The following is a 26,114-nucleotide window of genomic DNA, read 5'->3' as shown; positions in this document are numbered from 1 at the left end:
TAGGAAAGGTGCATGTAGTTTTTCAGAGGAAGAAATGTCTCTTTAAATCATTTTCTGTGCCTTCAGCTCTCACTTATTTAGGAACAGCTGCTTATAGCTTCTCCCAGGATAAAAGCAGCAGGAGAAAAAGGGCATTGCACACCTGGAGAGAAAGCAGATATGAAATTAAAAAGTCAGTAGAAATTAGAAATACTTAAAATTTCCCCAAAGGATATCATATATCCAAAATGATGAAATAAAACACATCACTTGGAAAAAAGAAGACTAAAAATGCTCTTTATTTCATCAGAATGATTTTTCTAATATTTTAATCTTGAAGCAATGTTTGAACAGAAACACGAGTAATCACAGGCACTTTATTCCTGAATCTAAGCTGCACACCAGCTTGTTAAACAAACAGTGACTTTCATGGCTTTACTCAGCTTTAATTTTAAAACACAGATTAAGAAAACTGCAAGACAGGTAGCTCCTTATTTAAAATAGTTTCCTAAGTCAAGAAAGCTCCTCAGCTTTTTGGCAAACCGCAGTTTTACAGATAAGTGTGCTATTGATAATTATTGCTAATTGCTATCAGCAACAATTGCAGTACCTCTGGAACACATCTGTTGGTGACACTATTTAAATATGACACTTTCATGGCTAACAACTCAATACTCGTTATTGAAGTAGCACTACTCTTAAGTGAACGATGAAAATTACCTAGCTTTTTTACTTGGATACACAATAGGCATTTTTCATGTAGAAGGGTTGTATTTTCCCCCACAATGGGGGAAATTTTGTATATCTGAAGGAATCTAAAAGAGCAGTTGATCATAAAACAGTATCAAGGGGATCACGGGATTATTTATGCAATAAAGTAAATACAGGTACTCCTATCCGTCACCCTTGATAGAAGAGCTAAAGCCTGTAGCCAAAACACAGGATGCTGATGTCTGATAAACACCCGTTTGTCAGGAAACGTTCTCCTTTATACCCCATACCACCTGGAAACAAGGGGACACATAAACATCTTTCTGCTAGTAACAAATACATTTCAGTTGCTCACGCTATAATACATTTGTGCTGCACAGGTCCACCTGTATCTGACATACATTGACTTTGGTAAGGAGACTGGATTTTCTCTGCGCTGACTCGAGGGGATAAAACATTAGAGAGGAGAGACATTTTCATTCTCTAGGAAGGATGATGTGATCCCTGCTTGTGTCATGTCTGTGGTAGCAGATAAATGCACGGCTTCACAGACCAAAGCAGCAGGCGGGCAGCGGGCTGTGCTGTCCAGAAAGGACCTGGTGAAAGGGAAAAAAATCCAGTCAAAAAAAGAATACTTCAAAAACATTCAAGACAAAAGCACGAAACGCACAGGACATACATTATTCATGCTGATGGGAAAAATGGGAGAGTTTCTAAGGGTTTTGGAACACATGAGGTGCTGGTGATGTAGGTGGGGAGTACTTCAGAGTGTCAGATCACTGGCAGGTAACCTGACCTGGGTGAACCTTGGCCATGACAACACTTGGCACTGTGCCATAGATTTGGCACTGTGCTTCTATATCTGGATGGACAACACATACAGAATGAAGTGACAGTTTGGGTGGAACGAAGCAACGTGAATGTGTGACAAAACATCTTGGTGTTAATGCATTTTTTAAAAGAAAAAGATAAAAACCTGGGGCTGATGCAGTCAAAGCCTCTGTGCTTTGTGTACCCAGACTTGCATTCACCGAGAACAGTTTGGGCTGCTGTCAGTGGGTTTCCTAGCAGGAATTCACAACCTGGTCCTCTGAGATAACATAATCCTTGGGGCAGCAGAAGGAGGCACGCTGGCAGGCATGCGAACAAAGCGCTCCTTTGTGATGGAAACTACAGAAGCAAAAGGCTTAAAGGGACCTCCAGAAATAATCTGAGACCATTCTGATCGCACAGAAAGATTAGCTGTAACTGTTTTGCTCCTGACAGATGTTTGCTTAACCTGCTCCTACAGACCACCCACGTGCCAGTTTCACAGCAATTTATTCTAGTGCTGTCTCATTTAGAAACAATACTACTCATACTGTTGTTCACCAGACAGGCTGGTCTTTCTGTAATTGCTTTTTGTGTATTTGTGCGTTATCACATTCCTTCTCAGTCTCCTCTTCTCCTGGATAACCAGCCCCAAATTACCCTACCTGCAGGTTGGATCAGACAGATCTCTGGTCTCTTTTGCTGAGGTCTTCTGTCTGTCTGTCCGTCCCTCTCATCATGCCCCATCTTTCTTGGAGTACACTGCCCACACTAGACCACAGTCTTAAAACTGGACAGGAGGCAAGGTTGACTTCATATGTTTTTCAAATCACATTTTCATTCAGAAATGGATCCAAATGTTGCTTATTTTAAAATAAACAAGTACTGTGTTACTTATGAACATGACAGGATTTCTTCTGAGCACTGAGAACGGTCGTCTCGCACATGTACTTTCCTACCCCGGGCTCCCACATATTTAATTTCTGCCAAGGATTCTGTCTGACCCCTCTAACGCAGGGGAATGCATTTAGGTGTTCCTATACACAGGAGAACAGAGGCTTACAAGATATTTGCTGAGTTAACAAGCCCCAGTCCATAATATTACACGATAGAAGAGTATGATCCCTGTCAAAATATACTGAGCTCCCTACGGACAGTAATTGAGGATTTTGCTCCCACTGTTTTTAAAAGGAAAACTGAGATGGAAGATCAGGACCTTAACTCCTCTGCACTCATTCATGACTGACTCATACTCACATGAGTTTCTTCCATTCTTATTGCCTTTTATCTTAAAATAGCTCTCCACCCTCCCTGGCGCTAATTGCTTGGACATAGTTTTAAAGAACATTAATATCCCTTTGTCCCATTTTTGCAACAGAAACTGAGGTAACTGAGGAGTTTTTCAGCCCACAGTGTCCTAACGATGTGCCTTCTGCTGCGAACCATCTGCCAGGATGTGCCAGCTAAGACACTAGCACAGTTTTGCCCCCTCTGTCTTGAGTGTCAAAAGCTGATTCTGACAGCTTATGCCAAAAAGTAAAAGCAACCATCATGACTGCAAGCACAAGCTCATGACTGTATCTTATTGCCAAAGAAAATCTGAAATCCCTTTTCTGATTAATTACTTAGAGAAAGAAACTGTGGAGGTTTTATTTGGGGATTTACACTGTAAGAATTGAATTAAATTTCAGAAAACCACAAGCAATCCCACTAGCCTTTTTAAGGAAAAGCTTATCCTGCAAGCCATTCTCTTTCTGAATGCCAAATAATCAGCTTAGCTGATCATCTCTTGATGCTTCCTCATGGCCCCCAGGCTGTACATTCCTGATATTATGAGGAACATAAATCAGGAGAATAGTTTTCTGAGACAAATACATTTCAGAGACTAATATATTCAAATGAATGACAAGGTGGGGTTTTTTTTTGTTTGTTTTTTGGTTAGGAAATTTTACACTTACATAAATGTAAACAATTTCTGAAAGACATATATTTGTTTTACCTTTGAAAAAAAGGGAAGTTATAAAATTATTGTTCCTACATGGAGATAAAACACAAAGGATCAAAAAACACAAAGCAATCAATTACTTGAAGATTTCTAGCACATCTTTATTGTAGGCTTTTGTTAAAGATAACCACTTTTGAAAAAAATGCATTTTTAGATGTCTTGAATAAAGTTGTTAAGATTGGGGATTGTTCCATAAATAAGAAAAGCAGAGCACCACTTCTTTGGCATGACTTTACTTTTACAGTAGCATGCTGTATAAACATCATTTATTTAGCCACTATGAAATCAAAATATCTCTGAATTAAATTTCTGGCACTAATCACTTCCTGGATCCCTCCTTTACTAAGGTGTGTTCCTTATTTTTCAGATGCTCCCTGCTTGACTTCAAAGATACATGGGGCACCAATTCATGCAATGGACTAAATTCCAGAGAAGGTGCTCCCTGATGGACTATTAATGAAGTTTCTAATCGCTTAGGAGACCTTAATCAAGCTCTTTGGCGAGAAAGATTAAAAGTTGAGAGAAAGACTGAAAAGCCAAACAAGTAAGCTTTGAGCAGGACAACTACAATGAACTGTACATACCGTGCTGCTGAGAAAGAAAGGAACAGTATAAGGCAGATGGCAGCAACCGACCCTAATCCGACGGCGGTCACGTATTGTGGAGCGGGCGATAAATCTGAAAGGAAAATATCAAACTATTTAAGTGAACAAACGGCCCAGTTTCAGTCTGGGGATTTACTGGCTGAATCTGCTCCAAGCTAAATAATTCTAATAAAACTCACAGTTTAGGCTGACTGCTCCATCAGGCAATAATGATTTGAATATTCAGTAGCCAGCAGCCAGCTAACAAGCATGATTAAATGGTGTATTTCTCAGAAATGATTACATTTTGCTATCCTTCACCCTTCCTGCTTATTTTTTCCTTTTAATTTCTGATATGCAGTGTCAACATTTTCTCCCTTTCCCACTGGCAATTTCCACCCCAGTCACATGTCAAGGTGGTCTCTGGTGCCAGGAAATCCTAATTAAACAACGTAATGATTTTCTTTCAATATTTTTGCGATTCATGTATTGTTTTCCCATTCACTTTTTCTCCTCAGCAAAAAATATATAAATAAACCCAGTCATAACAGTATTACCCAAGACCTCCATGCCAGAAGCCACCTAGCTCTGAACAGAAGGTTTATACTAATTTAAGGAGGACAACACCAGAATTATTAAGAAGAACCTGTGAAGGGAGCCTGAACAAACAAAAAGTTGATCCCTCTACCTTCCTCATGTTTTCAGCAGCAGGGAAAGTTACTCCTTTCTTTCTGGATTTCCCACAGACATCTGGGCCACTGGATCTTATTCCTGCAACACTGCACACCTTTGCTTCCTGTTAACTCTAGCACATATAAGTACTTGATGCTTCAGCAGAAGTTTAAGTTATCACAAAAAGAAATGCAAATTCCTTTTTCAGTGAAATTACTGTGCACATCAATGAAGAGAACCCAAATGCCGAACCACCGGGGGAGCGATTTCTGCTGTATAAGTGGATGTCCTTTTTTTTGGCTCATGTGAAGGCACAGGTATAAGAAGCAGGCTGGGATTTACCCATAACACTTTCAACAGTTGGGTTGAAGCACAAAGACACATATGACAATAATAATAATAAAGCAAATAGGAGAACTTTAAAAGTTTGCCCAACTCTGCTAGTGTAGCAAGGTTTGTATCGATGTTGCATTCCCCTACCTCACGGGAAAGCTTGCAAAAGAAAAAAAAAATCAGTTGAGGACCTCATGAGAGAATCTGTTTAACTTCCAAGCATGTCCAGGTTTTGGAAACAGCTAAACTAGAACAGTTGCCACATGCAAATTAAAGATGTCTAGAACAGGCGTCAGTCCTCCAAGAAACTACAGAAATGCCTTCCCCACACATTGTAGAACATGTTTGCTGGAAAACCCTCGAATTAATTCTTCTCAGGCAACCTCTAATGACACAAGGAAGCACACTGTGCCTCTGACTTTATACAGCAACAATTTATCCAGCAATGTGAAGCACTGTCTGAAAGGCATCCGAAACAGTGCAGTTGGCTTGAGACCTAATTTATAGACCTGTCCTTCCACAAGTGGAATTAAGTGGAATACTCCTTAAAGGATTCAGTGAGCCAAAAATACTCTTGGCCTCTCCAACTGCGCAAGTCTCTTCAAGCCAAGAACACCGTCTGCTTAAAAGTCTCTCCAATACTAACACACAAGCAAAGGCAAAGCCCATATTTTTGCCTTTCCACCCCCAAAACACACATATGGCAATCTCTCACAGCATATATATATCACAATCTCTCTCAGTGCTCTACAAGTTGGCAAAAGAGAAATTCAGAAGAGGGCAGTTTTCAGTCCTTCCACCGCCATTTTACAGTTCTTGCCCCTTCGGACCTGCAGAACAGGCCTCAAATGTACTGGAGCTTAGCAGAATTTCTCATAAAAACAAGCAGCTGAGATGATATTCTAAACAGGGCAGCAACCAAATTGTGTGAGTAAGCAACTAGAAATAAACATACAGTTATCACTGGCAGATCAATAGCGCCAGTCAGGTGCGGCTTTTTCTGAGTAACAGAGGAGAGTCACCGCAAACATACAAAAGTATCTTCATCTCTTTCAAAAATATTATCTCACTCCCTAGTGCCACATTTCCTAACACATTTCCACATCTGGTCTTTGGACCCCAAACAGACTCTAGAGGGGACTCTCAGGGGGCCACTTTTTTTGTTAGGAGAGGCTAATGTTTGCCTTTTCCTGTAATATGATGAAATAGGTAAAGATAGTTCCTCCTAATACAGAAGAAAGGATTTTTTTTTTCTATTTTTCTGCATTTTTCAAAGCAAGCTTTGAAAACTACATTTATCTCTCATGTTTCAAATCTTAGTCGCAAAACCAGTGCTGTAAATGTGATGTCCAAATGTTTCTCCTCTAAATACTGAAGTGCACAGCAAAATTTCTACTTTACAATCCTGAAAGCGAACCAGCTACTAATAGTGAATGAAAGAATAGCCACAGCAATTATTAATTTCATGTTGAGATGTTGCCAACCCAAGCTTTGACTACTGCTTTCTCATTGAAAAAAAAAAAAAAAAAAAAAAAAGCACTTACTTTTAATTTGTGCCCAAACAGCACAGGACTGTGTTCTCACCTGAAAATGAAAATATTTTTTTAAAAAATCAGGTTCAGAATAGAAAAAAAATTACTGTCATTTACAACCTCACCAAGCAGGCAGCTGCCAAACATTTAATTTTGTTATTATTGAGAGTGGTTCTTGCCTCTCTACTTCCAGTAACAGCTCCTAGCTTTTCTGAAATGATTATAAACTGTAAAGATAATGGTTTTGACAGAAGTATAGCTCTACTCTTTTCTTCCTCTCTTTCTATTACCTATGCATGTAAGTAAGTGGCACAAAAGGATCTTTGAAGTTGTATGGTCAAAAAATTAGTAATTATGAAATGCTAAGGCTGAATGTACTGTGTTCTTGTGTAGCATATATGTGCTAAAACACAGTAGATAATTACATGGTTTTCATATACTACATTACAGTATTTTTGTGGTTATGACTGCATGCTTAGTACCTCTTAATTTTAAAGGATTTTTATACAATACTTGCAGAAGTTCATGTTCACAGCATCTAAAGAAATCTTCACCAAAATTCTTCTTTTAAACTGTTTTAACAGGTTTGTTTTTCCACAAGTCTTGGCATCTGTATAACCTTTCTCCCCTTTTGTCTCATAAAACATAAAAACACATGCGTGTGCCTGTTCTATTTTAAATTCTATTGTCTCCTGTTTAATTACTGGGAAGTTTATTTTCAGGGTGCTTCTATATAGATTTTCCTGCTAAATGACTTTCACAGACTTTCTCTGAATACATGCAATGCATTGCTCATGAAGACTTCTGGCAAAATATATTATGTTGCTCAGGGTAATGGCGTATTTTCATGAAATCAGAGACTTAGGGTATGAAGCATTTGTGCAACAGAACAAGACAGCATTTGTATGCTTATTCTTCCCTTTGTGTGCCTGCATGCCTAATCCTGAAACCTCAGTGTTTCTAAAAACAGGCTTTCATTTTAAATTTTCTAGTTATTTAAAAACACGAAGCACTGAAAAGGAATGTCTACTAAGATAGCAAGAAAAAAGAATAAAGAGTGGGTTTAAAAATTCTGGCAAAACCCACAACCTAGTAGAAAACTGTTTAAGTGCCATCATTTTGGAACAGCTACCTCCTTGGCACACTCTGGTTTGCAGTAAGTCAGTACTCCCCTACCTAGAAAACAAGTTAATAGACTTCCCAGGAATCTCAAAAACAAAATACACTGACCTGCACTTGATACCAAATTTATAACACCCTTCCTTTGATGAATTACCAGCTGGTAACACATGCAAACCCCCATGCCTTCTCAGAAAGCTTTCGGTCAGATTATTCCTGCAAATATTCAAGTTCCCTTTGTACATGACTAATTTTCTACCAAGTTCTTAGCTTATTTACTAAAAATACAAAATGTCACCAAAAAATAAAGCAGAATAAATTACTAAAATTATCACCACTTTTCATAGACCTCAAGTATTCACAGACACTTCTGTTATATGCATATGGTGTTTGCACCAGAAAAACTGATGCCAACAGTGAAGTAGTACAAAGTTGTGCCAAACAAATTGATCTCAAATCAGTTTAAACTCTTGCTATACTTCTTAATTCTCAACATTCACTTTCAGGACAATTTAAAAAGCAATTAAAAAAACAGATGTTGAAATAGTTGTTCTCAAATAAAAATTCAGTTACTTGAGTAACCAGAGTGTCAGAAACTCTGAAGACCCAACAATCCTCAATTTAGAATTCTCAATTTTTGGAATTTCTTAATAGTAACACTTGCACAAAATATGCCATCAAACGAACTGAAGATAAACCAGCAGGTTTGTGCCATAGATTTAAATCTCATTTCAGAGAAAGAAAATGAAGAGTCAGAGGTGTCTGGTCTTTGCAAATTCACTATTTTTGTATAATGTTATGCAACTTCGTCTGCTTCTTCTAGTAACAAAAACATAAGGGAAGGTGTATATTAAGGACTTGTTGCATTCTAAATAGAAGGAAGAGAACTGTCACTTTTATAAGTAACCTATATTCCATTAAATCAGTGGCTGGCCTAGAAAATATACCTGGAAACTTTGAGCAATTATCTTCATGAAAGAGTAGGAAAATACAACTTAGCAAAAACTTAACAAGCCTCTGAATAGATGCATATGCAATCTGTACTGTTCAGTGCTAGAAGACTCTCAAGACAAATAACAAAGTAAAATGTTTCCTCCTATTATAAAATGCTGAAGAAAAAGAGCTAGGGAAACCAATGTGTAAAATCTCAAGAAACGCAAACCAAACTGAAAGAAGTACTCAGGAAAGCTTAACGAGGGTAAACTTGTTTTATATTTGGCTCATGCAATAATCCTGCTCCACAGAGCCAATTCTGCTGAAAAATGCATAGGCCTAACTCCAAATTCCAGGTTATTTTGGGATAACAAGACTATTTAGGAGTTGAGTGCCCTTCATCGCCTTTTTTTTGCTGAATCTTTCAGAGTATTAACCTGAAATTAGTGACAGATGACAGGTTTATATCAGGATCAGGAACCATCTTATCTGTTCCACTAAAAACTTAAAAGTATGATGCACACATATTAATAGATACCAGTGTAGAAATGATGTATATTTATTTGATCTGTTTCATTTATTTTGGTGTGAGGCAGAACGATGTTTCTTATTAGAAGCTGTTTTCACTTACTGAAGTTTGGGCTTCCAAATATACAGAGAACTGAAAGCGGCCCATAGATGAGTATTTGCTCTGCCACATTGCTTTGTGCTTACACACAACACCTCCAACCCAAACCATCTTGTTTTCTTTGCAGGACGCACTGTTTGAGTGGTCTTTTGTTTTGTTTTTCTTACATTGGATATTCAGGACAAATACAACCCTGAAAACACAGTCACCTGACTCAGTTAGGAAAAACTAAATGTTGCTGAAACCTCTATTATCCATAACACATCCACTGTAGACCAGTGAGATGGATAATGATGGAAAACTAGTGGCATAATGACATCCTGCAAGGAAACACACTGAGTACTGAACAGCCGAGAGAAACGTACATTTTAGAAGTTTTGTATCTGATTAAAATAAATATTGAATTTAAAATGCCAATAATTTATGCTAATAATATGTCTTCCAGCCAGCCTTCTCCAAGTGAAGCGCAGTTAACATTCATTGCTACTTGAAATGTAACACACATGATAAAATACGTATTTACTTGGTTACTTGGAGAAGTAGAATACTTGGCTCCAGAACATTAAACTCAAAAATGAGAGAATTCTTCACTGATTGGTAGTAATTTCAGATTTTTCAGTACAAATCTCCTTCACTAGGTTCTGGTTTAAAGATATATCTTCAATTAATGAGGGAAGAGATGACCCTTCATCTTTAATTCTTTCCATTGTTTGCCTTTTGGCAACCAGAATTACTTCAACATTACAATGACCTGAATATAATATAATAGTTATTTAAAGATGCTTCAGATTTATTCTCATTCTGTCAATTTACAGATATTTTCAACATCATAAAAATTTAACACAGTGCTAAAATTCTTCCCTTTCCACAGTTACATTTCTTTCCACGGGTATAAAAGAAAATTTTAAAAATATCCATTACCTTATTCCACTCGCTTATTATTCTCAAAAAAACAGAATACTCTTTTCCCAACTTTAAAGGAGCATTATAAAACTTCCCGTAGTAATGTCTGTCTCCAAGAGTGACTGACATGTTATCAGCAACATCTTTGGCTTGGAATTCAGCTGCCACGTATCCCTCGGTGTCAGTGGTGTTGCTGAAGAAAGTTGCAGCAGCAAACGAATCACAAATAAAAGTGTTCTGCAAACCCAGGGGAACCACAATCACTTGATAAAAACTGGAGGAAATCAAAAAAGTAACTTTAGCCCTCAGTTCAATGTCCTAAGCATCAGACTTTCATTACATTTCCACTTTCTTTTTTTTTTCCTTAGCCTCTTAGCTGTTTTTAACCATCAATGTCCAATACGACCTTTTCTTATAGAAGAATATTTCTCTCAGAGTGTATTCAACAATATTTTGTACAAAGAGTAAGGCAGGCACAATTTAGAGTGGTTCCACTTAACACATGCATATTAATTTTAAATGTTACTGCATGTTAACTCAATTTCTGTTGGATGCCTACTGCTCTCACCTGGTGTATAGGGTCATTGACAAAGCAGAACAGGCCTCTAAAAACAATTGCTCAGAATTTCCCAGCAGCAAGTTCAAAGGAGAGGATCCACTTTCTAAAAAATCATTAAATTTCTCCTCAAACCTCTCAAGATTAAGTTTAGCCTAAGATGCTCTACCACAGAAGAGTAATTCTCAGAGTTTTTATATCAGCAATTTGCTCGTATATTACTAGCTTTTAAGTATTTCTGCTTTAGTGAGTTGCAATCACCATTTCCCTCCTTTCACAAGAAGTACTTACTATGATGTAAATGTTGTCTCTTCCCAAAAAAATACATCTTGGCAGTAATGCAATAATATGAATATGCAGAAATAGAAATTTAGAATATGCAGAAAGAAAAACAGGCTTTGTTATTAATTTCCTCTGTCTTCTATAAAAGTAATTCTATTGGATGCCCAAATTCATTGGAAAACAAAAATTACAGGGGTAGAACTGCTCTTGGACACATTAATAAAAGTCTAGTGTGAATTCACTGCGGCTAAAGGAAAAAATCGGCAAAACCTCAGACTGATTATGGACAGAATTTTGGTCCAGAAAGTGGGGAAGAGTCTGTAGCCAAATACTATCCTGCTAAGGGAGGCAAAACGGTGAGTCATAGCGCAGTTTTATCCCACTGCTAATAAAAAAATAACCTAACCCAAACAAAAAGCTCCTACATATAAATAACATAAATCTGAATAATGTTTTTTGAAAGGGCGAAGAATGCGCAGAGACAAACCTGATCGGGCCGTTCCGATCATCTGCTTTCCGGAGTCGGAGCAAGGGCACAGAACCTTTTACTGCAACAAACTCTACATCTGGGAACGGAGGATCTAAAAGATAAAAAAATATGGCAATTTCAGAGAGGCTTTAGAACTACTTGAAGAAAGTTCCTAACTCCCCCCCGCCATCCCAAAACATCCTCTATTAGCAGAACCTCAAATCCCAAAGGCTCAAGTCTGTATTTAATGTAGGGAACCTGATTTTAAAAAAAGGAGAAGAGGAGGAGAGGGGAGGAGAGGAGAGGGGAGGAGAGGAGAGGAGAGGAAAGGAGAGGAAAAGGACAAACATCACAGGGCAAATGTGAACATGACAGCATGCCAAACCTAATTCAAATCCTTTGATACATTTGCTACTTGGGAAAAATAGAAATATCCATAAATGATGATAGACTGTAAAGAAATGAGATACTGAAGATTTGTGGGAAGAAGCAATACTATTTATTAGAATAACCAAAATGGTTGGGGTGAGGGAAGCGGAACCGCTGAGCCCACTACATAAAATAAGATGAATAAATGAGAATTTATTAGGGCCCAAAACATTTTTAACATGGAACTTCCTTAGATATTGCTCATAGTCAGCTAGTAATACCCAGTCTCTTAAACTGGATTGGACTTGGATACAGAACTCTAATTTGCAGTAGTAATTAGTGGTAATATTACAGCGGTAAAATGTGTTCAGGACGAAAAACATGCAAAACCTTTTGCCCCCAATTTAACAGCAACACATTGACTATGGGTGCTATGGTAATAGAAAATTAACGCCACCAGCCTTGAAGTAAAACTGGAAGAGCTCCAGAGTGCCCACCTGAGAAGGAAGCTGGTGTCCCACAAGCCTGAAAGAACTAGCACAACTATTTACAGGTAGAACTAGGCTAGAAATTGGCCTACCAAGCTGCTGTCTGAATATGTGACTACACAGCACTCAATGCGGTGCTCATGTGTTGGAAATGAAGGTTTCAGAACAGTGTTAGAAAGAATAACCAAAATCACGAAAAGAAAATAAAAAAGTAATGCAGATTTGCCAACACCACACCAGGCAAATCCTTGCTGAGATGCATGGATTTTTCAAACGGTAGAAACTGAGTAGCTGAATTACGTGCTGCCATATAGAAAATCATTTGTGCAGCAGTGGAACATCATCAGCATTGGTAGAAAAACAGCAAAGTGGCTAAAGTGCTGGTAAACGGAGAGCTAGCAATATATAACATGTTGGAAGTAGAAATACTGGCTGCAGGAAGGTTATTAGAGATGTTCCTCCAAGATTAAACAAAAGCAGTGCTAAGATCAGTTCTAATGATCATGGCAGAAATTCCAGGTGTATGCAGATGAATTTCACTGCTCAGTGTCAAGCTCTATGGAGATGTTACATAAAGAACTTGAATCACCACGACAGGCACTGTTCTGGGAAAAACGGGATGAAATTCAGCAGTAGAAAGTGGTAAGGGTAGTGGGTATTAAGAGGAATATAGTAGTGAATGTCAATCACCAAAGTAGCAACAGGTATAAAGGAAAAGCAATTCCAAAAGGCCTAACAAAGGGATTTCAGTAATGGAACAGTACCAACACAATTACAGAAATTCTGGGCACAACCGTTTCACAACTGCCTGAACTCCCAACAAAGTCCAACCAACCCAGTACATGGCATGACCACAAGAAAGATCCAGAGAAGGAACCCAAGGCTTGTCTTTGCCAAAACAAAACCTGAGAGCCCACATGACCTCAGCTTAAAATAAATTTGAGTACATACACCACTGAGGAAAAGGAACAACATAAGCACAGCACGTGCAGTATAAAGATAACAGGTCATATATACACAACCAAAGGAAAACAGACTCTACCTTGCCTGCAATAGCAATCATCCTTAGCAGAACCTCTTCAAAGCTTACTGAGCCAAATGAATTCTCATAGTCTAACTATCAGAAGCGTTCAGTGTGGCTGCCAGCGAGAATAGGAAACAGTCTTTACTCAAAGAAGGTCTCCTCAGTCTTTTTAGAAATACAAATACCTTAATATTTATAGGCAATATTTCTAACTAATGTGGTTAGCCTGAACAATATGTGACATCCAATCTTTTCACCTTTTGCACCCTTCAAATTAAGCAAATGTAACTTAAGACATGAAAATATCCCCTAACTTCAAGGTTCCTCAGCACAGGCTTTGCCAGTGGGCATCCAGATAGGAAAATACATTCCACCAGGATAGATTTAAGTGGTACCTCTCTCACATCTTTGTTTCTTTCAGCATCCAGTACCACCAGGAGATGCTTTGTTTCCCTTGGGAGGCTTCCAATTCCCAAGGAAAGCTTAGGAATTTCTTCTCAAATCTCAACCAGAATGTGTAAAGAATTCAATGGCTTTGCATATTTTTCAAGCTAGCAGTGCAAGAGGATATAAGAGGCGAAAGGACTGTTGGTAACATAGATTTTTGTTTGCAAAATTTGACAGAAATGATGCAGAAAATGAAAGCAATCCCCACTGTCAGTCCTAATAAGTAAGCTGAAGGAAGCAAAATCCGCAAAGCACACTGCTTTTCAAGATTGGAGTCTTTCACCATTTTTAATTGCTGATAAGAAATACAAATATTTAAAAACATTAAGCACATATAAAATTCCCTGCCTGTTTTAATAAGAGTAAACAAATCACAACAATCTGTAATAATAATAATAATAATAAATGAAAGGACTGTATTTTTGCTTCAAGAATCAGGCCCTCTGAAGGAGTTCTTCCATATGCAACATATGGCAACAGGCTACTTGTTTTTTTTAAAAAAATCTGCTATTAGGTTCTCAGAATGTCCAAATTTAAAGACATGCATCGAAAAAAACACCCACGCTGAGCTAATTCCACTCTCAGCACTCCTCAGCACAGCGGCACTAGGTTGTGACAACCTGGACGCTTCATTGGGAGGCTCATTTTCTACAACAAGAAACCACACACGCTAAGTCTCCTGCAGAACATAAGGCCAGGCTACAGGAAAGGAACGCATGCCAGGAAGTGCCTGCTATTGCAAAAAACACGGGAAAACAGCACACGAACATTTTGGACCAAAAGCCTGTCTGCTGTTCTACTGCAATCTTTCTCCTCTGAAAAGTCTAGCACATGGGAAGCAGTTGTTCTTATGAAAACACTTCATAAAGGAAAAGGTTTTTTTTCTCTAATCCTGGAAATGTATTTTTCACTCCTTGTTTTACAGACCCGATTTTTGCAGATGCTGTTTATTACTGCTGTCCAAGCACTGCACAGGCGAACTGCCACAATATGGGCAATATCAGCACTTTCATGACATTCCCTACTAGAAACAACAAAATATTTAATGCTTTCCTGTCATCTGACCTTACTCATGACTCTGAAGACTCTGGAACAATACTGTGTTATTCATTTACCTTAAAATACATAAAGCAGGCAAGAAAGACTGTAAAGTTTCCTATACATGTTTGAGTCAAAAATGAATGTATACATCTCTATTTCTCTCTCTATATGGTTACACATAGATAAAATCTGCTAAACTGAATGACGTGTACCTTAGTAGATGCCCTATGCTTTGCTCCAAGGTAGCCCTATTTAATGCTTCCCTTTGTAATTTTGTGCCGATGATAAAGCTTTAAAAGTAGTTAGGGAAATAAGTCATGAAGTCCCAAAATAGATGGTAACTCTTTGCAAGTTCTGGGAAGTCAAATCAAGGATTACTCCTAAAGCCAAACAATAAGCAAGAACAACTCTTTGCTGAAATAATGCCACCACTGTGATCTTAGTTTCTTGCAAACAAGTGTTTTTTTTTTTTATCTACTTTGTTTTGCTTTCTTTTTTCAATGAAACAGCCCTAAGTGAAGACTTTACATCACAGCATTTTTTTACTGAATCTTAAAACAAGGAAGTCAAAAGCATTCATGTAAAATATACAAGAGTCATCTAGAAGTGCTAAAACAGCAGATTTTTTTTATTGGTATTATTTAACTACCAGAATTCTAGCCAACACATAAAGCAGTGGCTGTATAGAATTACCTGAATCACTTACATCAAGAGCTTTGTAAACAGAAGGACAGAGGTGATTGGAATGAGCATGATGTTTCAGATATTTATGGAAAAAAAAATGTCATTACAGAAGTCAGAAAAATAACTGAAAAACTTAATGAACTTAAGTATAATGCATTTAAACAGATTTGCATAAATGCAAAGTGCATGTATGAATGTTTGTATGGAAATGTTTACAGGATCGGCATTTTATTTCTTCCATGCATACAAACAATTTCATGCACAAGTTTTAATCATGCCCCTTTCCCAGAAATTTGCTTCTCTGTGCTGAAGTTGCACACTGTAATGGATTGACTCTGTTGGAATATATGAAGTGCTGTTGCAGTAGAACTGTTTTATCGCCAGATAGCCCAGGCTTTCAGTTCCTCATTGGAAAGTAATTTGCTTTTCCTTCTCCTTTTCCAGACCTTAAAGAGCTCGCTTTATCAAAGGATGACTGTAATTTTTTTCCATCATATGTTTTAGCAGAACAATAATGGATCTTTTGTTTTGTATACATGAACACAGGCCACAAACACAGGTTGGATTTCACTACCTGATCTGTCCTGCAGTGCAGGAAAAGGACTTTAAAGAACTGTACTTACTATGCAATGAAATTCACTTCTGTAACTCAAACCACTTTCCAGGCTCTGTGCTGGTCAGAATAGGTAAGAAATGGCAATATGTGTGAAAGGTAAGCATAGAAATTTAAGGATATTGAAGTGAAAACACATGCATTAACTCTCTTCCAATCCATGACTCCCCTGTTGCAAGGAAGCCAAGCTGAGATAAAAGCCCTAATCTGTGAAGATAAAATGAAGGAGTGGAAAGATGGCAGGAGATAACACATACATATCCACGCATTAAAATACAGCCTGAAAGTCTGATTTCTTTTCTACATTTCACAATCCTGGCAAAGGTCCTTGAAAATACCTTTTACAGAGTTGCACTGAAAACGTGCCGGTCGCTCAGCAAGATCTTCTAAAGCAAGTCTTGTAGAACTGCACGTGATGGAAAAAATATTATCCAAAGAAACAGAATGAAAAATGATGATTAAGGATTTTGTCTGGTTTCTGAACTGAGAGGCAGAAAATGAAATGTGGATTTCAGGGCGCTGGGATTAGAAAGGAAAACAAACATGCTGATCCTAACACGTCCCTCCACACTTCTGCGGTTCTGTGTGGACTGTTTCAAGATGCTGGTACCAAGAGCTCCCCCCTTCTGTTTTACAGAGAGTGTCTCAGTTCTGCACATTTTGACTATTATTCCACTAAACACCCAGCTTTAAGTGCGTCCTTTTCTTCACAACATTCATGTGGGAATGCCATTTGAAAGAATATCCTACCTCCTTTAAGTAATGAGTTTTTACCCTATTTACGCTTTACGGTACTGAATGTTTTCTGATAAATGAGGTAAAGGAAGCAGGTTATCGGCATGGCTACATTTCTTAAGAAGGGAACATGTTAGTTCTGTAACTGGAGCAATAGCACACGATATATAGCAACAAACAGGAATAAGTGAGATGACAGACTGAGACTTTAAAATACCAGTCAGAATTCTGAATGAGGAATCTGAATTACATGAGAAAGACTTGTTTTAGAAACCTTGCTAGTTTGTCACCAGAACTTGCAAGTGTGCCTATTCTGTACAGTTTGGCATCACTCTATTTATTTATTTACTGTATCACTAACTTTATTTAAGATCATTCTTTCTCAAGCAGTTTTGTTTTTCGAACACTTGACAGTGGTTATAAAGCTCAGTCTTCTTAAATTTATACATAAAAACAGGTAATGAAATTAACAGTAAAAAGTTGTCTGAGGATACTTTCATGAATTCCTACAAAAGGAAAGAACGGCAGAGCGACATATAACTGGAAATAATGAATGAGAAAGTACACCCAAGAGACACTCTCCTTCCCCTTGGAAATAGACACAGACTCTATTCCTGCTTAAAAGACAATCTTGCTATCATCTTTTTATATCTACAGTATAATCACTGCCTGACTATCTTTCCTAATTGACTCAATTTCCTATCTTGAGTAGACAGGTGCAGAGAGCTTGTCTAAAATAAGCTAAGAAGACAAAAAAGGTTGTGTGAGAAGTCTGTTATTGGAAATATGAAAGGAACAGAACTTCAATGATGCACAAAGCATTTGGTAGACTATATTTACTATTCACAAGATGATGGGCAAAAACAACTACATGCTGAGCACAGAACTATTCTTAAAGGATGTTACTTGCCAGGAGAGAAGCAAGCTCCTGGGTCCCAACTCTTGGGCTTTTCCTTCATAAACGCCGTGGACATATGAGTCCTCCTATTCAGGATATTAAATCTGGGAGTAGCATTTACAAAACTTGCTTTGAGAAGTAAGACTTTCACTAGCACTTGCATGTAGTTTACCGCATTGTGGAGCATTCTTAAAAGTTTGCACAGATGGCCAACCCTGTTAGGAAATTAGGTCCATTTGGTAGCATCCATTCAACCATCTGGGACGTGTCTCTTCATAGCATTTGAAACTCCATACTTAAGACTGTTGTGAGGGGTACGCTAAAGTCAAGGGGTTTTGACACTTTACAGAATATGGATTAACTCCCAACTGGGGAAACAGACTGACTAAACGTGCATTTGTGAAGAAATGCCACATGATATTTTACACAATAAATGCTACTTCAAGTAAATTAGCAGCACAACACCTCTGTCAGTCTCAGCTTCCTCGAAGCCATTAAGCTTTCAGCATATCTTGCATTTATACAACACCTCTTAGCAAGAAAATCACCAAAATGAGAAGCTACTTTTCAGACTTAAGATGGAAGACAAATTGAGGTCATTCCACCCACCACTGAAACACACCCATCTGGTTTAAAGTATTATTTATTGCAAAATAAATGGAAAGAGTAGAAGGAAATTACAGACTCATTCTAAAGTTAAAATAGTTATTATATAAATTAATGCAATTTACCAAACAGAAGGAACAAAAGTCAAATGGACATTGCCAGACACTGCCAAGTATTATTTAAATATTTCCCTTTTCATATCAGAACAGCTGAAATAGCTAGAAAATGTTAATATCTGGTTTAGATTTTTATCCTCTGATGAGCTATTCATCCTGATTTCTGATGCCTTTTTCATTTTCCCTACACTTCAAACACAAAAAGACCTACTTTTTCATTTTTGGCTGTCATTAAGAAAGCATAATAAGGAGTGTATGTGTCACAAGTGTCACAAGAGGAAGATTCGTAGTGGTATAGCAATACCCACTTTCTACTGCTCATTGAAAGGAGTGTGCACATAGTTTCATAATGTTGTCAATAATTTTATAACATTGAAGCAAGAGCTATAAAACTATGATAACATGAATATTGTCATTTATACCAGCAGTAAAATGATCGGTATAGTAGTTGCTTCTTTCAAAATAGAAATGACCTAATTTTTAGGCCAAGACCTTTCCTGGCACCACGCACGTGTATTTATTAAGCAGTAACTTAGCTGAGCAGGAAACATGCCAGCTGCCATGTCACCAGCACCACTTCACACATACCTGCTGCAAAGCCCCTGTCCAGAGGCCTTCCGAGCAGGTGATCCTGTGCAATCCTGCAGGTCTAGGGTGTTTGACAAGATGACAGGGTACAGGGGTAAACAGGTTACTCTGAGTACAAAATCACCTCCATCAAACAAGTTCTGGTCAGTTTGTTAGTTTTACAAGGCTCATGAGCGTGGCAGTACTTTCAAGTGACTGCTAGGAAATTTCTGAGAATGAATTATGAAATCACTACTCTAACCGGATAAAAAACAATCCAGTTCTTTGTGTATCCTAAACACACCATTAGAAAACAAAAAAGAGATATTCTGGCTTTCATGAGGCTTAAAACCTCTGCTTTATTAAAACTTCTGTATTACTAATCCTTAGAAGCATCACAAATTCTAATCCCCAGCTCTTCACGAGCAGTCAGAAGACGACTGGTTCCACCTAGTGCCTGAACATTGTAACATGCACTCGGAGGGTTGGGAAGGTTTCTTACCTATTCCAAATGTTTGCTAACAAAAACCTGGAGAATTGATACAGGCAGCAAAGCCCACACTCCATCTTGCAATAATAAAATAATGCAGAAAGCACAGCAACACAGGAACAGCGCAAAACTGTTCCAAACAAAACTGAGTTAAAGATGACAGACAATCTTTATCACAGCATTTTGGTGCAGTGAAAATATCTTGCAAAATACTCAGTCTCCTTAGTGTGACATTTTTGCTAAAATGCCTTTACCATTTTGCACTCTGCCAGCGGGTGAGGGTCCTGCCAGAGGTACTTACTTATAAGGATCTGTCTGGCAGCTCCTCACTGACTTTGGTGATATCTTTTGTCCTCAATACCCACATGAAGCATTATGATCTCCACAGCAGACACAACTGATACCAAGAATGTAAGTAACTCATTCCCTAGCAGTGCAGGGAACCAAACCCAGCTCTCACACCAACCTCATGTCTTTCCCAACATCTATCTTTTCCTCACTGTGCCAGAATGACACTTTGAAACATACTGAACACACTGTGCCCCTCGCGTTTCCTCTCCAGCTCTAAGCGGAGGGTTGATAACAGTACGAAACCTCTAAAAATGAACAATGAAAAGAGCAAGGAATGAGCTTTTTTTTTTGAGAGAGAGCATTACAACATAGAGATCAGCAATGCTTTTCCATCTTGATTTCTTGCACTCAACGGGTCCTTTTGTAAATACATAAAATAAATGGCAGGACCTACCTGCAATCTGTGTTGTCATGGAAACCAGCAGTGAAAAATTCAAAGCTACTATGGAAATATTAACAGAGTAATTTGTGCCCGGCTGCAAATCAAAACAAACTTCTGGAGCCTGCTTGTACGTGGTAAGGCTGAAAGTCATTTCATGAAAAAACTCCTTCTGATACCAACGCTGGCCTTGCACATGAAACTGTAACAAAAAAAAAAATCACTGCATGGAAACTGCCATGTTTTAATACACCACTTGCATTCATTTATGCCATATAGTAAATGAGAATGAATAGAAGAAACACACATCATAGTATACAGAACATCAAGCATTACTATTCTAATTCAAATATTTCCTAAATTCGACATGAAGTGCAGCCCCTCTTGCTTATCAGTTCTGACATTGCTCTAATTCCCTGCTTCTCCTCCTCCTAGTCTATTCTCTTTTCTATGAGGAACATAACTCCCATGAGTCTTGCTTGCACGCCAATAAACATGTTCAGCACAGTGTGTCCTCACTGTGCAAAGTAATGAGACATAAAGGTGAACTCACATGCAAACTTTTGTGGCTTGACCCTGAAGGTCAAATCAAGGTATTTCATTTCAGTAAAAATCAAGAAATTTCAAGCTATGTCAAAATGTGTTCTGAATGCCAAGAATCTCCCAGAATCTGTCTACAGAAAGCTATGGTTCTATGCAAAATTAGAGACGTGTTTTTTTTGTTTTGTTTGGATTTGTGTGCAATTATTTTACTGTTCATGTCCTACACTACATAGAGTTATTTATTTAACATTAAGAGCTCTTCTGGTCATTTTCTCATTAATAAAAACTAAAATGCTTGCTATATTAAAATCACATGCTGTTGTTTCTTTTAAGTGGACCCCATGTCTTTATATAACCCTGAGCACCTCCAAGCACAGGGAGGTCTCTCGGCCTTCTGGCAGAGAGATCTTGTGCATAAATGTCCTACCAGGATAGAGCAGACGGGATAGAGCAGACGGAAGCCTTGCTACAGGACAGACTCACTTTATGGAATTGGAAGAGGCTTTTTTGGCACTGGGAATAAGCCAGCTGAAGGTACAGACAATGAAGGCAAAAGACATTTAGAGTAGGACAGAGGAAAAGTGCCCAAGAGGCAGAGACTAGAAAAGGATCATGGTGATGTATTTCTTTTTCAAATATTGCCATGCGAGCTTACTCCATTTTTTCTTTTTATGAAAGATGTTATTAGCATGAGGAACATAGAGGAAAACAGGTTTGCTCACATACATGATTGAAATAGAAAGGCAAAAAAGTCACAGATTCAAAACATGTATTATCACTTACTGAATATCTGTCTTCTATAGCAGCTCCCCTGACATTTCTCTGCCATTTCAAGCAGGTGTCATTAAAAATTAATACATTGTTGAAAGCTTCCTTTACTGTGGAGACAATAAAAAATTGAACAACTCACTACAATAAAACCCCGCCTTCTTTAACATAATTGAATGTAAGTAGCTCAAAAAAATATATATATTTTCATTCTCTTCTGAGTAGGAGGTAGAATCTCATTCTGTTCTGAGCACACCATTACAGTAGATAAAGCATAAACAGTTTTCCCCCCAAGAATGGCTTTGCTGTTTGGGAAATCAAGAAAGGATTTATTTGTCCCAGACTTAGGGATGTAAGGACAGGAAGATCTAAAAGTTCAGCCCTCCTGATGGGAATAAATTTATTGCAGAACCACTTGTAGCAGCAGATTCATTCGAGGATAAATACACTTAAAAATATATGTTTTTTGAGATTCCACAGGCAATTATTTCCCCAGGCTTGTCTCATTAGAATTAATTTGCCAGAAGCAAACTTAAAGGATCCATGATTAAAATGTTAGAAAATCCAACTCAGAGAGAAGGCATGACCCTTCTCTGCAACTGCAGAAAAGCTCTAAAACACTGTTCATCCCTGCTGAAGAGGGACGTTATCTGCAATGCTCACATGCACAGCTCAGCAACAGACAACACCTGAAAAATGAACACACCAAGTCTTTCCGAAGGCCAACTGCCACCACAGCTCTAAGTTCGCTCACAGACTTGTCATCTATGGCGAGCAGGAAGAAAAACATCTTTTCTTACAGAAAAGGAAGGATGGTGATGGTGGTTTTATTTGAGAAGTGAGAAAAATAGGTGGGATAGTCTTGGAAACAGCCTGTTATGCTGTCTGCTAAACTCCGAACAATGAACCAGAGTAACATCTTCTACATGTCACAGTGAATACAAAACACAACTCACCTTTTGTCTGAACTGCTACTGTACCTGAGACGGTGACGTTTGCAGAAGAGATGGTGGTAACATTCACCAGATAGTTAGTGCCGGAGTCGAGTTCTAGGCAGACCTCTGGGTTGTCTTCTCTTGTAGTGATGTTAAGTGTCACAACCTCTGAGAAGGTCTTCTCATCCCACCTTTGGCCCAGTATGCGAAACTAATCAGGGATTAACAAAAACGATTTTGTGGCTCTACACAATTCAAAATTCAATTAGGGCTTGAGAATTAGTGCTAATTCTAGGATTTTTTTTTTTTTTGAATACAGCAGGAGTCAAAAAATACGCTTGTGTCTAAACGTTTTGCTGTATCAAGTGGCTTAATAAAGCAGATTCTTAGTTTCTTCTGGCTGCTAAGAAGATTGTTATTGTTGTATATTGTAAAACAAACAATGGAGGCCCTAAAACACCTCAAATATAAGGTATCAGTAAACACACACTTTTTCTTCTTTACCGCATATAGATGTAAATGGCACCAGGTTGCTACTTCTGGGTTTTTGGGTTTTTTTTTCTGCTCTTCTCCCTGTGCTCTATAGAAGCAGCAACAAGACCGTGAGAACCAACGGGAAAGGGCTTCCACTGCTCAGGACAGTGCAACAGAGAGCCGGCGTTTACACGAGATGAAGCAGCAGATAAAGATGGGTCATTAGCTAATCACCTAACTCAGCTCAACGCAGACCACGCTGCACTGTGGACCTTAGCACATACGGTTAAGCCTCAGTTTTCACAAGCTCCTCGCTGAGACCTAAACTCGGGCACAAATGCACAGAGCACACTGCACAATGTACAGACTGATCTGCAGTTTGCCAGGCACCACTGCGTACCCTGGTAAGAATTTCCAACTGCTAGCATCATTTGGCAGCTGCTTTGTTTCCCATCTAAGTGGTGCTTAATAAAAGCACTCAGATTGACAGTGCACTAGTTTATAACCTATAGGACAGGTTATTTCCCTAAGTTAACAACCAGCCTTGTAATGTTTTACATATTAGCTTCCCACCTCTAGAAGTTCTTCCTTCCATGTTTGGGCATGCTCAAAAAAGTCAAACTTTCTTGGATGCTGTCCTTGTCAAAAGAATTCTTGACTATTATTTAGTTATTTAGATAACTAAGCAATTTGTTCCTGAATTTTTATGTATTTCTGTTTCAAAGTACGTATATTTTAACATTTACTCTTATGCTTACAGGTGGCAAAAGAAGTAGTTACAAAAGCTGCATTCAATTTCCAGGAAATAAAGTTACAAAATGTTTAAATATAAGATGATTGAATCTCTTGAGTAAGACACAATATTTCAATTTACCTTTCATTTCTTGTCCGGTATCTGCATGCGATTTGGTGTTTACTTGAAATAATTACATCAGAGAGCGGGGCAGAGCACAAGTTGTACTTTTCTATGTCAAAGTGAGCTCTCTCTAATGTAATTTAAATAAAAGCTTTTTTTTTTTTCCCTAGTTTTAGGCAGACATTTAAATGCTTTATTGCAGCGGGACCCCAACAGCTGTTGAGCCCTTCAACTGATGCTAGGGAAAGGATGTGTTTCCTTCCTCTCTCACATGGAGGGTTTTAGGTGGTTCACTGGAAAGAAAAAGCCAAGAACTAATGCTGCCAGCAAACCCCAAAACAGTTCTCCATTGCTGACTCTCCAGAATTAACCAGGACGAGGCTTCTCCCTCAGTTAAATATTGCATCACTTACTGTGTATGTTTTCTGCACACCAGATCTTCCCGTTTTCCTCTGCCACTTCACACAGGTTTCATTGAATATGGACAAGTTACTGAGTAATTCTTCCTCTATGAGCAAAAAGATTAACACAGAAGATCATTATTATTTCTTGAGTAAATGTTATAAAGTTTGGAGTAATGTTTTATTTCTCCTTCCCTCTAAATAATTCCTTCATAAAAGACAAACAAAGCGCACAGAAGTTAGGTAGAAACTTTTCACCTAACTGTGTATTCTCCTAAAACTAAAATACAAGACCAAGTGAAACAAAAACTTCTGAGCTTGTGACTGCCCAAGTCCTTAAACACAGGGCTGACATGCCACAACTACCACAAACAATGAAAATAAAATACTTCCCTAGGTTTGTACTCTAATGTATGAAAAATTTAATTCTAATGGTTTTACAGATCTTTGAGATGTTAAAACTACATTATAGTCCCCTGACACTAAAGCAACAAGCTCATTCACTCCATCATGCATGTGCCACTCCATCACCGATACAGTTCTATACATCAAAGAATACACACAAAATGGCACTTTTTGTTGCACAAGAACCTATAGGCTCTACTAAATATCAAATTCTTCCATACTGCATGACAATCCAGATGTCATAGCCCCTGAGAAAAGAGATTCTGCTCACTTTGGATATTCCTCCTGGTCACAGTATTTTAAACCTGTGCCTTGTGTCGTATCTCTGCATGGCAGCCCAAAGTCTCTCATTTTAATCTGCTTACAATATTTTCACACCACAAAAAACAAAGAGCAAGAAAGAACGCCCCACTATTTCGGACTATTCAGGAGCCTCCTTACACTTTGGTGCCAGCACCTGGATCTCATGAGATCCAGTGGTCTACAAAGTCTTCAGATTGACTTGTGAGTAGCTCAGTCTTAAGAAGGCAGAATCAATCTATTCCACATTATACCACTGACAAAAGAGTCACACTGGATCATGCAAAAGACCTGCCTGTAAGAAAAGAGAGGCTACAAAAAAAAGACACTTTGAATACAGCACGCCGCAATAAAGTGCTTTAAGAAAACTTCTGCGCTAGATGGGAGAAGAGCTTTTCTGAAGCTAAATGGATGTTTTTTTCGTTATTTTTCTGGTCCTTCTTTTTAACTTTTTAACTTTTGTCAAAATTTTATCAGTATTACTTATAAACATATTCATAAATAAATACTTGTATTTTATAAATTAAATAAAAGAGTCACACTGGATCATGCAAAAGACCTGCCTGTAAGAAAAGAGAGGCTACAAAAAAAAAGACACAATCACAGTTAAAAAACAATTAGAGAAGATATAAGATTAAAAGAATGAAACCTACAAATCTGAGCACATAGTGAGTGCAGGTGTAGCAACCAGGCACAAAGCCTTTAGCACACCTGTATTAATTTACAAAATATTTAAAAGCTGATTCATGCTGCAGGGAAAACACAGGAAGATCAGTCAGGAAGATCAGCTTGTTGTTTCTTTTCTTAGACAACTGTCTCACTGCTGTCAAGGACACAGCAGCTTCCTCTCCAGGCACCAAACAGATAAGCCTCTCACTCCCTAGACTGATTTCTCAATCTCCCAATGCCTCCTCGCCTACAAACAGGTGTGGTTAAACGTGAAACCCTGTTGAAACTTCCTTTTCTGCAAAACTAAAGAATAAAACCCAGAATAATACAATTTTCCTGACAATTGGCCATGCAAATTAATGTTACAGAAATGGTAGATTCTTATTTCTATTATTCATTGTTTTCTTCATAATAATGCCCAGAAGCTCCACACGTGTAA

The 26,114-nt window shown here is 38.1% G+C and overlaps 1 protein-coding gene across 1 annotated transcript in view; it reads right to left on the bottom strand.

The window, feature by feature from the left end:
- Positions 1-860: 860 nt before the first annotated feature.
- SUSD1 (sushi domain containing 1) overlaps positions 861-26,114 on the bottom strand; it is a 40,737-nt gene continuing 15,483 nt past the window's right edge. Inside the window, exons 8-16 of the mRNA XM_088533664.1 lie at positions 24,314-24,408; positions 22,592-22,781; positions 21,651-21,745; positions 20,340-20,526; positions 11,535-11,628; positions 10,228-10,483; positions 6,639-6,678; positions 4,090-4,183; positions 861-1,286 (exon numbers count right to left, since the gene is read on the bottom strand). Coding sequence (XP_088389790.1) covers positions 1,148-1,286; positions 4,090-4,183; positions 6,639-6,678; positions 10,228-10,483; positions 11,535-11,628; positions 20,340-20,526; positions 21,651-21,745; positions 22,592-22,781; positions 24,314-24,408 — 1,190 coding nt within the window. The 3' untranslated portion in view covers positions 861-1,147. The remainder of the gene's footprint in view (positions 1,287-4,089; positions 4,184-6,638; positions 6,679-10,227; positions 10,484-11,534; positions 11,629-20,339; positions 20,527-21,650; positions 21,746-22,591; positions 22,782-24,313; positions 24,409-26,114) is intronic.

The sequence above is a fragment of the Tinamus guttatus genome, unplaced genomic scaffold (genome assembly GCF_059628265.1).
Source record: "Tinamus guttatus ecotype Peru unplaced genomic scaffold, ASM5962826v1 Tinamus_guttatus_pri_ptg000513l, whole genome shotgun sequence".
Classification (NCBI taxonomy): Eukaryota; Metazoa; Chordata; class Aves; order Tinamiformes; family Tinamidae; genus Tinamus; species Tinamus guttatus.
The sequence above is the reverse complement of the archived record's forward strand: the minus strand, read 5'-3'. Positions and strand labels throughout refer to the sequence as shown.